Source organism: Malaclemys terrapin, chromosome 6, assembly GCF_027887155.1.
Source record: "Malaclemys terrapin pileata isolate rMalTer1 chromosome 6, rMalTer1.hap1, whole genome shotgun sequence".
Classification (NCBI taxonomy): domain Eukaryota; kingdom Metazoa; phylum Chordata; order Testudines; family Emydidae; genus Malaclemys; species Malaclemys terrapin.
In genome coordinates, this window is record NC_071510.1 from 14,909,258 (window position 1) to 14,925,259 (window position 16,002).

Consider the following 16,002-nt stretch of genomic DNA (forward strand, 5'->3'; position numbering starts at 1 on the left):
TGTTACTTAAAATTTTTTAACAAGGCATTTTAAGTTGTTAGTTCTCCTTCATTGGGGTAGGTAGCAGAGCAGTACCATGAGAGGAATAGAACAGGAAGAAGGCAGAATTGAAACCTTTCAAAGTTTTGGCCCAAGCGAGGGGGCGGGGGGGCGTCATCTGAGCTCCCCGCCTCAGGTGCCAAAATGTTGTGGGCTGGTTCTGCCTGTGTCATAGCTATAAAGGGAAGGGTGTAACAGCTGTCCTGTGTACAGTACTATAAAATCCCTCCTGGCCAGAGACTCCAAAATCCTTTTCCACGTAAAGGGTTAAGAAGCTCAGGTAACCTGGCTGGCATCTGACCCAAAGGATCAATAAGGGGACAAGATACTTTCAAATCTTGGGGGGGGGGCTTTTGTTTGTGCTCTTTGTTTGGGAGTTCATTCACTCTCGGGACTGAGAGGGACCAGACATCAATCCAGGTTCTCCACATCTTTCTAAACAAGTCTCTCCTATTTCAAACTTGTAAGTAAATAGCCAGGCAAGGCATCTTAGTTTTACTTTGTTTTCTCAACTTGTAAATGTACCTTTTACTAGAGTGTTTATTTTTGTTTGCTATACTTTGAACCTGAGGCTAGAGGGAGGTCCTCTGAGCTCTTTAAGTTTAATTACCCTGTAAAGTTATTTTCCATACTGATTTTACAGAGATGATTTTTACCTTTTTCTTTAATTAAAAACCTTTTTTTAAGAACCTGATTGATTTTTCCTTGTTTTAGATCCAAGGGGGTTGGATCTGTAGTCACCAGGAGTTGCTGGGAGGAAGGAGGGGGGATGGTTAATTTCTCCTTGTTTTAAGGGGGGGAGGGAATAGCTGGGGGGAGGGAATAGCTCAGTGGTTTGAGCACTGGCCTGCTAAACCCAGGATTGTGAGTTCAATCCTTGAGGGGGCCACTTGGGGATCTGGGGCAAAAATCAGTACTTGGTCCTGCTAGTGAAGGCAGAGGGCTGGACTCAATGACCTTTCAAGGTCCCTTCCAGTTCTAGGAGATGGGATATCTCCATTAATAATTAATTATTATAAAAGATTCAAGGGGTTTGGATCTGTATTCACCAGGGAATTGGTGAAAGGTTTCTCAAGGCTACCCAGGGAAGGGAATTAGCTTTTGAGAATGGTGGCAGCAGACCAGATCTAAGCTGGTAGTTAAGCTTAGAAGTTTTCATGCAGGCCCCCACATTTGTACCCTAAAGTTCAAAGTGGGGAAGCAGCCTTGACAGCCTGTAACAAGTGTAACAATAATGCTACACATTTCTAACACTGGCAATCCCCATCTACCAAGTGGTGTGTGTAAATTCATTCTAGCCAGTGAAGTTGTCCAGTCACCCTGGCTGCATGTTAACCTTGTCAATCAGTAACTTTAAAAGCAGAGAAGGTTTGGTAAAGAGTGCATTCTCTTCATACCTTGTAATCAAGATATAAAATGCACCCTAGCAGAGCCAAAAAAACAGAGGATAAATAAGCCACCCATGTACAATAGTAGTAATTAGCTAGCAGTGACACCTGCTGCTAACGAGCAGCAAACGCAAGCCACCTCAAGATCAAAGCGCTTCAAGAATTCTTATATGCATGTTTTTACAATAAACAGCACCATACTGGGAGCACCATATAGAAATATAGATCAGGATGACATTAATGGTATTATTTCCCCCCCCCTCCATTCCAGATTCTTATTTAGTTAAATCACTTATTTTAGGTATGCTTGCCAAGCGAGAAAGTCATGCTGAAGAGGTGAGAGGTATCTGAGTGGAAAATAGCAGAGGGCATAGTCAAGGTGGTTGAAAATTTAGTAGATTTTTTTAAAATGTATTAATCAAAGATAGAAATGTTGTTGAAAATACTGACTAACTCTTATTTGGGAGCAGTCCCCAGGTCCCATGGAAGAGAACCTTCTGTACATATGAACTTCCATTGTTCCTGGGGAGCAGAGTTTCTTGGTCAATATACCATACAATGATGATAGTCTGAGGATTAGTGACTTTTGAACAAGCGCACTTTGCCATGTGCTCTTTCATTTTACAACCTGTTAATCAGGCTTTTATCCTGCAGGAAAAGAAAAATCCTGCTGAAAAGGTAAAACAAACAAAAACAAGATGTATTTAATCCTGCACTAAGGATATCATGACATTTGCTGGACTAACTGAAATGCACACCATCACACTGGGAGTTTGTACATGTACGTCTATCCAGTTCTGGTACATCTCAAAAGGTCAAAGCTATTCTGTCTGAAACAAACATAAAAGGTCAGAACACACAAACACCACATGCATAAGAAAGTTACAAAAAGCTTTCATGAAAATCTATCACTGCTCACAGCAGAGATAATCTCTCTGAAGAGGTTTATTTCACAGCTTATTTGAAAATAAATGTATTCACTTTTTTTAAAAAAGGCTTAAAGAGGTCTGCTGTAAATGTATTAAAAATGTGAAACCATAGGAAAGTAGTACATCTAAGGGCTCTCTCCAAGCATTGAACAAAGAACGAATAGGTCTGGAGTTTTTTATTATCATACAAAAAAGGGGGGGAAATGATTTTGTTTGTGCTTAGTTAATTTTATAAAATATCAACATTTTATTCTATGCAGAGCTGGTAGCACCACCTTTAGTTTACATTGCCCAACATTTTCCATTATAAAATCCTGTTCTCCGGTGCTTCTAAACTTTGACAAACTTTACCCATTTGGGCTGAAGTTTTCCATGCCAGGTGTCTGCCTTAGGCTGAATTATTTTCAAAAGCTTCAGCACAAATGGTTCCGTCATTTCTGAGAATGAGAAGAGGGCAAAACATATTTTGTCCATATTTAAAAAAATCCTTACAACCATCTCATTGAGAAGCTCTAGTACCTTCATGCTTCGGAGCAGGGACTTGAACTTTGTGACAGGGATGTGCCTTTGGCTGCTCCCATGAAAAAGCACCCAAATCTTGCCAACTCAGTCATCTAAAAAAAATAAATCATGGTTTACAAATGCTCAATGAAGACTTGTTAGGGTTTGGCAGTTAGCTTCTCCAAAGATTCCTTTTGTACGGAGCTTGCTCCAATTCCCTGGAAAATCCTGCTCCTGGGGACCATTGGGGTGCCAGGCAGTGGAACTGAGAACAGGGAGGCTGTGTCTCCTTGCTTCCCCTGCTGGGCCCAGGCACTGTGGAGGAGAAAATAGTCGGTGGCAATTGCAGAGGACACAACGGCCAACATGGGGGGCAAGGCAGAGGGAGCAAACTGGGACAAGGAGCCTGGCAAGAGACTGAGAATGAATGAGGAGGCAGGGGATGTACGATAGGACAGGCGCAGAAGGGTTTGAAACACTAGAGCACACTCCCTTCAAGGCTAGGATAGAACCTGTGATTTCTGAATATCAATATTCCTTTGCTGTCAGCAAACAACTGAAACCTACTAGCAAAGAGTGTGCCTCATTCCCCTTCTGCCTCTAGTGGCTGGTCCAAATGCAGGACAACCTACTACTGCTTTTGGGTGCTCTGCTAACTCAAGTGGCAGAGCTCTGGGCTGAGGATATGAAGACTCCAGCCCGGCTGATGACCCATATGGGTGTCAATATGATCCCATACGATGCAATTACTGTTTTTTCAGTTTACTTTTTTAAAAAAACCTAGAAAATCACACACACACACACAACATTAAAAGAGCATTAATGATGCAAAAAAAAAAAAATCAAGATTAGATGCCAGAATTATGATCACCTGTTCAACCTTAATTCACTGCCTGTGCATCATGACAGTCTTTATATAATTGGATAAATTTTTTGTGCACAGGACCCCTGCCTCATTTAGTGCAGAGGATGATCAGTGCTCACTTGAGCAGCAATTTAATATGTTTTCTCTTCATTGTTCAATGGGTGGCCCTAAGCCCTATGCACTGAACACTATTCAAACCCTACTCTTTATTAGTTATTCATTTCCTCACGGACATTTTTCTGGTGCTTGAAACTAGAGTATCGAAGTGCTTTACACACATTGTTTTCACAATACCCTGTGAAGTGAGGTAGTATCATCCCAATTTTACGGATGGGAATTGAGCCACAAAGAATAAAACACACACTAATTTTGGGGGTACAATTTGCAATGCCTTGGATGTGATTTTTCAGAGCACTTAGCATTATAGAGAACTTCTTATGTTCAAAGCACAGCTCCCATTGATTGCAGCTGCAGCTGCACAAGCATTGAACACTCACAAATAAGACCCCAGGGTCTCACATTGGGCATCCAAAAATGAGGGACACACAAGCAGTGGCCACCTGTTAAAAGTCTGGTTTAAAGTGACTTGCCTAACACCACACAGGAACTCTGTGGCAGAGGCAGAATCCAATTTCTCCAGGGTTTCCTTCAACTTTCTTAACCACATGAGCATCCCTTTTCCTCCTGCAAACATTCGCTACACAACTTCCAGCATCTGCAACAAATGAGGTGGGGGTCCTACCGACAACCGCCCCCTTCACTACACAGCCCTGATTCATCCCCAAAACACTGTCCATCCTATGCACTGAATGAGGCAGGGGTCCTGTATAAAAAATAGTTTGTGATCATGTAATTTTACTAGATCATAATAATGCATACACACAAGAGGACCCAGATGAGGTTGCATCAGCAACTAATGGTGGCATGTCCTGAGTGCTTGACTCTGCATCCATAATATTCTTTTAACAGAACTTGTGTAATGCAGAATAATAGAAATGTAGGGCAGAAAGGGACCTTGAGATGTTATCTAGTCCAGCCCCCTACCTAAATCATCTCCAACAGCCGTTTCCCTAACCTGTTCTTAAAAACCTCAAATAGCAGGGATTCCATCAACTCCCTTGGAAGCCTGTTCTAGTACTTAACTATTCTTAGTTAGAAAGTTTTTCTTAATATTTAACCTAAATCTCTCTTACTGCAGATTAAGTCCATTACTTCTCATCCTTCCTTCAATGGACATGGAGAAAAATTGATCAGCATCTTTTTTATAACAGCCCTTAGTTTTCTTTTCTCAAGACTAAACATGCCCAATTTTTTTAACCTTTCCTCATAGGTCAGGTTTTCTAGACCTTTTATCATTTTTGTTGCTCTTCTCTGGACTCTCCCCAATTTGTCCTTATCTTTCCTAAAGTGTGGCACCCAGAACTGGACACACTACTAGAGCTGAGACCTCACCAGTGCAAAGTAGAATGGGATAGTTACCTCTTGTAGTTACATACTGCACCCCTCTTTATGAATCCCAGAATCATATTAACCTTTTTTGCTGCAGCTGCATCACATTGTTGACTTATTCAATTTATGATACACTATAACCCCCACATCCTTTTCAGCAGTACTACCATCTACCATTTTGTAGTTGTGCATTTGATTTTTCCTTCCTAAGTGAAGTAATTTGCACTTGTCTTTATTGCAGTGGTTCTCAACCCACGGCCCGCATGCGGCCAAATTAGTGCACAGCTGCGGCCCAGCTAAGCTGTGTGCTAAAGGGCAGTCCGCAGGCCAGGAACCTACCAGCTTTCTCGCTGCCCGACGGAGAGGGGTCCGGGCTGCCCTGTCGCGCAGCACGGCGGGGCATGGCTGCCGGCTCTCCCCAAATGATGGGAGTCTGGGGTCAGAGGCTCCTGTCCAGCCCTGCCTGGCGGAGTCTGGGGCTGCCAGCCATCCCCACGAGCTCCGGGGCAGCCGCATGGCAGGGGGCCAGCGCAGCCAGCCCACCCCACATGGCAGGGTCCGGGGCTGCTGCTGCCCAGCCACGCAAGCTGCGGGTCAGCCGGCTCACCCTGCAAACTCTGGGATCCGGGGCAGCTGCATGGCTGCCCGCCCCATGTGGTGGGGTATGGGATTGGAGCAGCTGGCCCACCCCCTGGGGTCTGAGGCTGCCAGCCAGCCCCGTAGAGTCCAGGGCAGGCAGCCAGCCCTGCAAGGTCTGGGGCAGCTGCACGACGGGGGTCCGGGCTAGGCAGCTGGACGCGCCACAATGTGTAATAAGTTGAGAACCACCCTTTATTGAATGTTCTCCTGCTGAATTCAGACCAATTCTCCAGGTTTGTGATAGTCATTTTTAATTCTAATCCCATCTTCCAAAGTGCTTGCACCCCCCCCCACTTTGATGTCATCTGCAAATTTTATAAGCATATTCTCCACTTCATTATCCGTCATTTTTGAAAATATTGAATAATACTAGACCCAGGACTGGGACCAGTATTAGCTACACCCTCCTATTTTGACAGCAAACCATTGATAATTCCTCTTGAGTACAGTCTGTCAAGCAGTTGTGTGCCTGCCTTATAGTAATTTCATCTAGATCCCATTTCCCTAGTTTGCTTATGGTACCACAGAATCATAGGACTGGAAGGACCCTGAGAGGTCATCTAGTTCAGTCTACTGTACACTTGGCAGGACTAAGTATTATCTAGACCATCCCTTACAGGTGTTTGTCTAACCTGCTCTTAAAAATCTTCATGACAGAGATTCTACAACCTCCGTAGGCAATTTATTACAGTGCTTAACCACCCAACAGTTAGGACGTTTTTCTAATGTCCAGCCTAAACCCCCTTTGCTGCAAATTAAGGTCCGTTGCTTCTTGTCCTATCCTCAGAGGTTAAGGAGAAAAATTTTCCTCTCCTCTCCTGGTAACCACCTTCTATATACTTGAAAATTGTTATCATGTCCCCTCTCAGACTTCTCTTCTCCAAACTAAACAAACCCAATTTTTTTCAATCTTCCCTCATAGGTCATGTTTTCTAGACCTTTAATCATTTCTGTTGTTCTTCTCTGGATTATCTCCAATTTGTCCACATCTTTCCTAAATGTGGCTCCCAGAACTGGACACAATATGCCAGTTGAGGCCTAATCAGCGAAGAACGACTTTTCATGTCTTGCTTACAACACTCCTGCTAAAACATCCCAGAATGAGGTTTGCTTTCTTTGCAACACTGTTACACCATTGACTCATATTTAGCTTGTGATCCACTATGACCCCCAGATCTCTTTCGGCAGTCATTCCCCATTTTATAAGTGTGCAACTGATTGTTCCTTCCTAAGTAGAGTACTTTGCATTTGTCCTCATTGAATTTCATCCCATTTACTTCAGACCATTTCTCCAGTTTGTCCAGATCATTTTGAATTTTAATCCTACCCTCCAAAGCACTTGCAACCCCTCTCAGCTTGGTATCATCCACAAACTTTATAAGTGTACTCTCTATGCCGCTATCTAAATCACTGATGAAGATACTGAACAGAACCGGACCCAGAACTGATCCCTGCAGGACCCCACTCGATATGCTCTTCCAGCTTGACTGTGATCATTGATAACTAGTCTCTGGGAATGGTTTTGCAGTTATGCACCCATCTTACAGTAGCTCCATTTAGGTTGTATTTCCCTCATTCATGAGATCATGCAAGACTGTATCAAAAGCTTTACTAAATCAAGATATATCACATCTACCACTTCCCCCCCATCCACAAGACTTATTACCCTGTCAAAGAAAGCTATTATGTTAGTTTGACACAATTTGTTCTTGACAAATCCATGCTCACCATTATCACCTTATTATCATCTAGGAGTCTGCAAATTGACTGTTTAATCATTTGCTTTATCATCTTTCTAGGTACTGAAATTAAGCTGACAGATCTGTCATTCCCCAGGTTGTTCATATTTCCCTTTTGATAGATGGGCACTATATTTGCCCTTTTCCAGTCCTCTGGAATATCCTCCGTCTTCCCTGACTTTTCGAAGATAATCTCTAATGGCTGATATCTCTTCAGTCAGTTCCGTAAGTATTCTAAGGTGTATTTCCATCAGATCCTGGTGACTTGAAGACCTCTATCTTGTCTAAGTAATTTTTAACTTGGTCTTACCCTATTTTAGGCTCTGATCCTACCTCATTTTCACTAGCATTCACTGTGTTAAGACGTCCAATCACTACTAATCTTTTTGGTGAAAACCGAAACAAAAGTAGTCTCTCTGGGACCAACATGATTACAGCAATAGTGCATCCCACAATACATGGCAGTTATCCCACAACAGACAGCAAACATTTCTCATAAAGCAGTGAGCCTGCAGGCAGTGTGGAGGGCACTGGGATATCTACCTCTACTGTACAACGTTTTTAGTAATTCAGCTGCACTTTGTCCACAAATCTTATACTGCTGCAGTTTGTTTTCAGACTCACCCTTAGACACAAGGGCCTATGAACTTTATTTTTCTTTGTTATTTATAGATTATGCGCCTACATGGCAGATATCAAACAAGGCCGTACGCATGCATCACCAATGTGATCATGATATTTCAAAGGAGGAGCCTTTGCACAATGTTATATAGACACCATAGCCCACATCACCATTTGCCCTTTATTAGCCACTAGCTGTTTTTGTCCAAGAGCTGATTTATTGAATACACAAGCAAGCAACATACCAACTATTAGCATAAAGCTTATTTATAAACTGGAGACCCAGCTAAGAAAGATTTTCTCTTTCACTATCTTTGGGTAATGTGCCTGTGTTTAGGAAGGCATAGGACCTCCAGTTCAACACTCCTACAGAAATCTTGAAAAATAGAGCTTCTGCATGTAGGGTTATGGCCTGGTAAGGTAGAAATGTTAAGGACACGGGGTTGATGATGGAGAAGAAATACAAGTAAGTAATCTTGCTCCCAAAGCTTGGACTCATTGCTCTGTTCAACTTTCTGCAAGGTTGTATGAAAGGGGTTAGAAACATGGTCCATGAACATGTGTTCATTTGAGATTTGTGAAATATTTTCTGCTATCAGGAAATTTCAGAATGCACTTAATATTTTTATTGTAACAAAGTATTCGTTAATAAAGTTCTTTCACAAAGGCAATTTTTCCTTGAAGATCAGAATTCTCTCAATACCTTTATTTCTTTTAATTATAATAGCAAGATATTCAAAATAAACAAAATTGTTCCTTATTTGGCACTTCTAGACACATTTGCTCATGCACTCTGATAGAAAATACTGTTTATTTCAATTAATTTGAGTACAACTTGGCAGGAATAGTTTCCAGCAACAAATCAATTATGTTGAAAATATTCTCTGTAAAAAACATTGCTATTTGATTGAATTATTTAGGCACCTAGCCACAAAGGCTTATAGTTTATTTGTTATTAGTATACTTTTACTAAGAGTTCCTGAGTTTGGCTTAGAAGTGTTAGAACGCTTTAGCAGAAATCAGTTTCCACAGTAAAAGGTTTAGTATAGAAAACTTCTTTAAAATATAAAAAGGTACACCCTCAGAACATCAATTCAGATTTTTATATTGAGAGCACAAGAAAAAAAAAGTAAATAATTTTAAATTGTTAGATTACTAATCATATAGCCCTGCAAGGCTTCTCTCAACAGCTCTGAAGCTCTTCCAGCACAGTTTATAGCCCTTGAAGAAAGAAAACACCTGCGGTCACCTTCACTTTATTTTACTGCTCCTCAGTGCAACTGAGTAGCTTGATGAAAATCCAATATAAGCCTCCTTCATTAGGAAAATGATGATTGGGACATGGAAGTCTCAAAGTCAAGGAGGAGCCTAAAGAAGAAATGGAAATACCCTCCAGCCCCACACAGAGTGCAAGACCCCAGTGGAGAGGCGGAAGAGACCTGAACGTGATGCCATATGATGGATCTGTTGTCCTAATTAGAATAATGTCAAGTTATTCTTCCTCTAGCAATTCCACATTTCATCAGGTCAATTCCATATTTTTCATAATACATCCAAAAAAGGCCAGGATTAGTGTTTTAAACAACAAACAGTGTTACATTTTTATTAAAGGACAATGTTCCACACAATAAGCCTTCCCATCACAGTTTGGAGCTGAACTGAGTCATCATTTTTTCCAACTTCATTGCTAAGGCCATGTTACCTTTAATTTTCAGTTTTCCTGACATGAAGGCCATGGTTGGCTTTAGTTTGCCTAAAAAGAGGGAATAAAATGTTATCAGGAAAGCAAAAAGTAGTATAGATGTGACTGGGGACAACACATCACTAAAAGACTCTACTTTTAGGAGGATCCGGGGAACTACAGGCCAGTCAGCCTCACCTCAGTCCCTGGAAAAATCATGGAGCAGGTCCTCAAGGAATCAATTATGAAACATTTAGAGGAGAGGAAAGTGATCAGGAACAGTCAGCATGGATTCACGAAGGGGAAGTCGTGCCTGACTAACCTAATTGCCTTCTATGATGAGATAACTGGCTCTGTGGATGAGGGGAAAGCAGTGGATGTGTTATTTCTTGACTTTAGCAAAGCTTTTGATACTGTCTCCCACAGTATTCTTGCCACCAAGTTAAAGAAGTATGGGCTGGATGAATGGACTGTAAGGTGGATAGAAAGCTGGCTAGATCGTCGGGCTCAACGGGTAGTGATCAATGGCTCCATGTCTAGTTGGCAGCCGGTTTCAAGTGGAGTGCCCCAAGGGTCGGTCCTGGGGCCGGTTTTGTTTAATATCTTTATTAATGATCTGGAGGATGGTGTGGACTGCACTCTCAGCAAGTTTGCAGATGACACTAAACTAGGAGGCCTGGTAGATACACTAGAGGGTAGGGATCGGATACAGAGGGACCTAGACAAATTAGAGGATTGGGCAGAAAAAAACCTGATGAGGTTCAACAAGGACAAGTGCAGAGTCCTGCACTTAGGACGGAAGAATCCCATGCACTGCTACAGACTAGGGACCGAATGGCTAGGTAGCAGTTCTGCTGAAAAGGACCTAGGGGTCACAGTGGACGAGAAGCTGGATATGAGTCAACAGTGTGCTCTTGTTGCCAAGAAGGCTAACGGCATTTTGGGCTGTATAAGTAGGGGCATTGCCAGCAGATCGAGGAACGTGATCGTTCCCCTTTATTCGACATTGGTGAGGCCTCATCTGGAATACTGTGTCCAGTTTTGGTCCCCACACTACAAGAAGGATGTGGAAAAATTGGAAAGAGTCCAGCGGAGGGCAACAAAAATGATTAGGGGTCTGGAGCACATGACTTATGAGGAGAGGCTGAGAGAACTGGGATTGTTTAGTCTCCAGAAGAGAAGAATGAGGGGGGATTTGATAGCAGCCTTCAACTACCTGAAGGGGGGTTCCAAAGAGGATGGAGCTCGGCTGTTCTCAGTGGTGGCAGATGACAGAACAAGGAGCAATGGTCTCAAGTTGCAGTGGGGGAGGTCCAGGTTGGATATCAGGAAAAACTATTTCACTAGGAGGGTGGTGAAACACTGGAATGCGTTACCTAGGGAGGTGGTGGAGTCTCCTTCCTTGGAGGTTTTTAAGGCCCGGCTTGACAAAGCCCTGGCTGGGATGATTTAGCTGGGAATTGGTCCTGCTTTGAGCAGGGGGTTGGACTAGATGACCTCTTGAGGTCCCTTCCAACTCTATTATTCTATGATTCTATGATTCTATGATTCTAATGCTCAGATGCTATAAAAACTTCTCAATATATTTTTTTTATGCTTTTTGATTAGTGTTAAGAATGCCAAATTGCACTTCTCTTTGATTAAATATTTTTTCCCTAAGGCTCCAGTTTGGCAAAGCCCTTCAGCACACACCTGAAGTTAAGTACGTGCTGAAGTGTTTCGCTGAATAGGAATGGACTGATGAATCAGGGCTTAAGAGATACTCCCTTTTTTGAGCCAACAATTCTATGGTGATTGTTTGTGGACTTTATCATAGTGACTGATATACAGTTTTGTATGTGATGAATTTATGATTTTGGCTCTGTCTCTTTTGAATATCTATGAGTGTTAATAGTTATTCCAAGGAGTAATAAAACTGGAAAAAGTGTCATATAATACAGCATCCAAATACCATTTTAAAAACCTGTGGAGAAATTTTTCCTTTCCAAAAGTATTTCCTGTTAGCCCTATTCTGGGCCTGCTAACAATGCCAGAGTGCAACAGAATACTGTGGCTTTGTTATATGACCAAACAAGGACTAGATTAAGAATAGCAGTCTTACTTGAGCTGAGTATTTTGAACTCAAGTCTCCAGGGGTCAGAGAGACAAATGCACTAACTTATTTTGCTACCAAGATCTGTAGTTAAAATTGATCTCAATTATTCAGCGTTAGCTAAAGTTTAGTTTTAGACTACAAACACTTAATAGAAACTACTTTTTAATCACTGAATACCACTTATAAACAAGCGCTGGAGTGTGCATTTGATATCAGTGCACTGGAACAAAACTAATTTTGTGCACTCTGTCAATGCATTATACCCACACACTGTAAGCGTGTAAAATTTTAGAGAAGTGATTTGGGCCTGGAGGGGACCCTGTAGAAAGATCAATGGACCTATTGAATCCTTTCTCAAACAACTTAAAAGTTGGGAAGGAAAGTCAGAGTGTCTGAACTAGCTGTTAAGATTTCAGTGACATGAAGATAGCATCACGCTTTATATTCTCAGACGACAACAAGTGAAGAGATGGAGAGAGATCAAGAGAATAATATTTTTTCACTAGCGCTACCAAAAGCCTAAGATTCATCTGGTTATGAGAACACATAACAAGAGAAATATCTAATTATCAATTAGTCATTTGAATAATTCTAAACACTAATAAAACAGGCTCAACTTTGGTAAAATCTTTTGTTACTCACCTGAAAACATTTTCACAAAGTCACCACTAGACATGCTCATAACCACATCTACTTTCACAGGTGGTTCTCCAATTCCTGCACTCCCAGCTTTGTTCTTAAGATCAATGTACCAAGTCCCTCCTTCGTCACCTACAAACAAGAACAATGGAAATAGTTTACAGCACATCAAATACAAGGTTTGTGCCTAACTCCTGACCATCTATGAGGTAACTTTTCTTGATGTCAATTGTGTAATAAGATATTAATTATGATAATAGTGTTATGGTAATTTAAATGGTTTAGTGTTTCACGACTGGAAGGTAAGAGGTCATGTGTCCACATTCTTCAAGGTGTCAAACAAAAAAACCTCTTCACTCCCTGTATCTTTGGACGAACTAAGAATGAAGTATTTCTCTGTGCAAATGCTGAATGTATTTCACTGTAAATTCGTAGGTGAAGATTTAATAGAAGAAAGTCTTCCTTACCAGATAGTTCAAACAGATAAACACCTTGGGTAGACCTTACAACATCTTCACTGATTACTCCCTTAATAATTTTAAATGTTTCTGCAACAGGTCCCAAAGGCTCAACCGCAGCAGACTCAGTTCCATCGGGGCCTTCATGCTTGACTCCATCGGGGCCTTCATGCTTGACTGATTCTATTTTCTTCCCCTCTTTGAACACTGGAGAAGCACCTAGAAGAAGGGTTTTTTCCACTGAATGAAGTAGATACTTTTTTAAACCATCGCGCTAGAAAAATCTGTTTAAAAGTACCTACTGCATTTTAAAACATCAACAGCGTTCTAGATCTTAAGACTGAGGAAATATATTTTATCAACTGCCAAACAAAAGAAAGAATTTGCTAATTTAGAATTAAGGCTGAAAAGTGCATTTTTAGTCAACATGGATATTAAGAAGAAAGGGGATGGAGAACTGAAGCTTATACTGTGATGACCCACACTCCATTGAGGGACGGCAAAGCTATACTGGTCCAGCCTCAAAATAGGGGATGGATGACGATGGGATGGACTACATCAGGGTTTCTCAACTCATGGGTTGGGACCTAAAATTGAGCTGCCAGAATGTTTCAAAGGGTCGCGTGGCGGCTCCTGTCCCACAGGACTGGCTGGGCTCACCTCCCTGCTCTAGGGACTGCAATCTCTGGGGCAGCATTTCTCAAATGCGGCCACCAGGGGCTTTTCTTGTGGGTTGTCTGTGCAGTAACAGCTCCTCTCTCTCCCTGTTGCTCCAGGATGCACCACCTTGGTGTCAGTTGCTGGGGCTGTCAGCAGGGGTTGGACCCTGCCCCCCCCGGAGACATCTGGGGCACAATGCTGGAGGAGCAGGCAGCCGGTGAGTTCCCCACCTTCCCAAGGGCTGTGGGGCTCAGGCTTTGAGCTTCAGTCCTGGGGTGGTGGGCTGGCATGCTTTGGCAGCAGGACTTTGGGCTCCAGTCCCAGGCTCCAGCTGCACAGTGGCAGGCTGTAGGCTCCAGTGGCGGGGCTTCAGGCTCTAGCCCCACCTGCCTCCCCTAATCCCTCATCCAGGGCTTAATTTGTCCCCAGGCTTGGCAGGGCTGAGTAAGTCTGCTGTGAAAAGTGATATTTGTATGTTAATATCACTTTTCACAACAGACTTACTAGCTAGCAATCAATAAATTACAATGATTTGGACATGTATACATGCATATTTATTTGTTTTTCTTAAAGCTAATTAAGTATTTTAGGAAAAAGTGTCTGAGGCCACCAAAAAGTTTGTCCTGAGAAACCCTGCTCTGGGGTCCCAGCGCCACTCAGGTTTTGCCCAGCCATCATAACGACGGAAGTCTGGGTAGGCCAACTTTGAGAGAGTGGCACTGCAACCCTATGAGCCAGGTCACAACTCCACTCACACAAATTTGGTCCAATCCAAGGACTGGGACAAACCTGAGCGGCACTGCAACATTGGAGGCTGCAACGCCTGGAGCACAGAGCCAAGCCCAGCCAGCCCCACAGCACAGGAGCTGCAGGAGCTGCTACTGTAGGGCAAATGCCAGGCAGGACCCAACCCTCCCCCTGGTGGAGGAGGAGGGCAGGACCCAAATGAAACCATCCCAGGGTCTCCACCCCCAGACTATTTACTGGGTTGCAACGGACCATAAACATTTACAAATGAGCCCAAAAAGGTTGAGAATCACTGGCCTAGATGACCTCTCAAGGACTCTGTCAGCCCTACATTTCTATGATTCTATGGTTCATATTTCGCCTCCCATACATGCACACAGAAACCACACCCCCAGTAACAAATTGAATTAAATATTAATTCTGATCTTTACACAATTTATTTACAACAAACTCTACGTAAAGAGTGTAACATTATACAGTACTAAAATTATTCTCTATGCTTTCTTTTAAATGGTTATGTATCATAGAACCATAGAATATAAGGGTTGGAAGGGACCTCAGGAGGTCATCTAGTCCAACCCCCTGCTCAAAGCAGGACCAATCCCCCACTAAATCATCCCAGCCACGGCTTTGTCAAGCCTGACCTTAAAAACCTCTAAGGAAGGAAATTCCACCATCTCCCTAGGTAACCCATTCCAGTGCTTCACCACCCTCCTAGTGAAAAAGTTTTTCCTTATATCCAACCTAAACCTCCTCCACTTCAACTTGAGACCATTACTCCTTGTTCTATCATCTGGTACCACTGAGGAGAGTCTAAGATCCATCCTCTTTGGAACCCCCTTTCAGGTAGCTGAAAGCAGCTATCAAATCCCCCCTCATTCTTCTCTTCTGCAGACTAAATAATCCCAGTTCCCTCAGCCTCTCCTCATAAATCATGTGCTCCAGCCCCCTAATCATTTTTGTTGCCCTCCGCTGGACTCTTTCCAACTTTTCCACATCCTTTTTGTAATGTGGGGCCCAAAACTGGACACAGGACTCCAGATGAGGCCTCACCAATGCCGAATAGAGGGGAATGATCACGTCCCTCAATCTGCTGGCAATGCTCCTACTTATACAGCCCAAAATGCTGTTAGCCTTCTTGGAAACAAGGGCACACTGTTGACTCATATGCAACTTCTTGTCCACTGTAACCCCTAGGTCCTTTTCTGCAGAACTGATGCATAGCCACTCAGTCCCTACTCTGTGGCAGTGCATGGGATTCTTCCATCCTAAGTGCAAGACTCTGCACTTGTCCTTGTTGAACCTCATCAGATTTCTTTTGGCCCAATCCTCTAATTTGTCAAGGTCCCTCTGTATACTATCCCTACCCTCCGGCGTATCTACCACTCCTCCCAGTTTAGTGTCATCTGCAAACTTGCTTTATATATCGAATAAGGTCAATTATTGCAACACAGGCAAAACAATAACATATTTTGCATAAAGTATGTGTATGCACAGTCTGTTTTAGCTGTTAATTATCTAAAAGGCTTGTAAGATGTAAATTGATCCATCC

The 16,002-nt window shown here is 42.6% G+C and overlaps 1 protein-coding gene across 1 annotated transcript in view; it reads right to left on the reverse strand.

The window, feature by feature from the left end:
* Positions 1-8,861: 8,861 nt before the first annotated feature.
* HSDL2 (hydroxysteroid dehydrogenase like 2) overlaps positions 8,862-16,002 on the reverse strand; it is a 35,012-nt gene continuing 27,871 nt past the window's right edge. The window contains exons 9-11 of the mRNA XM_054031882.1: positions 13,053-13,262; positions 12,589-12,717; positions 8,862-9,923 (exon numbers count right to left, since the gene is read on the reverse strand). Coding sequence (XP_053887857.1) covers positions 9,811-9,923; positions 12,589-12,717; positions 13,053-13,262 — 452 coding nt within the window. The 3' untranslated portion in view covers positions 8,862-9,810. The remainder of the gene's footprint in view (positions 9,924-12,588; positions 12,718-13,052; positions 13,263-16,002) is intronic.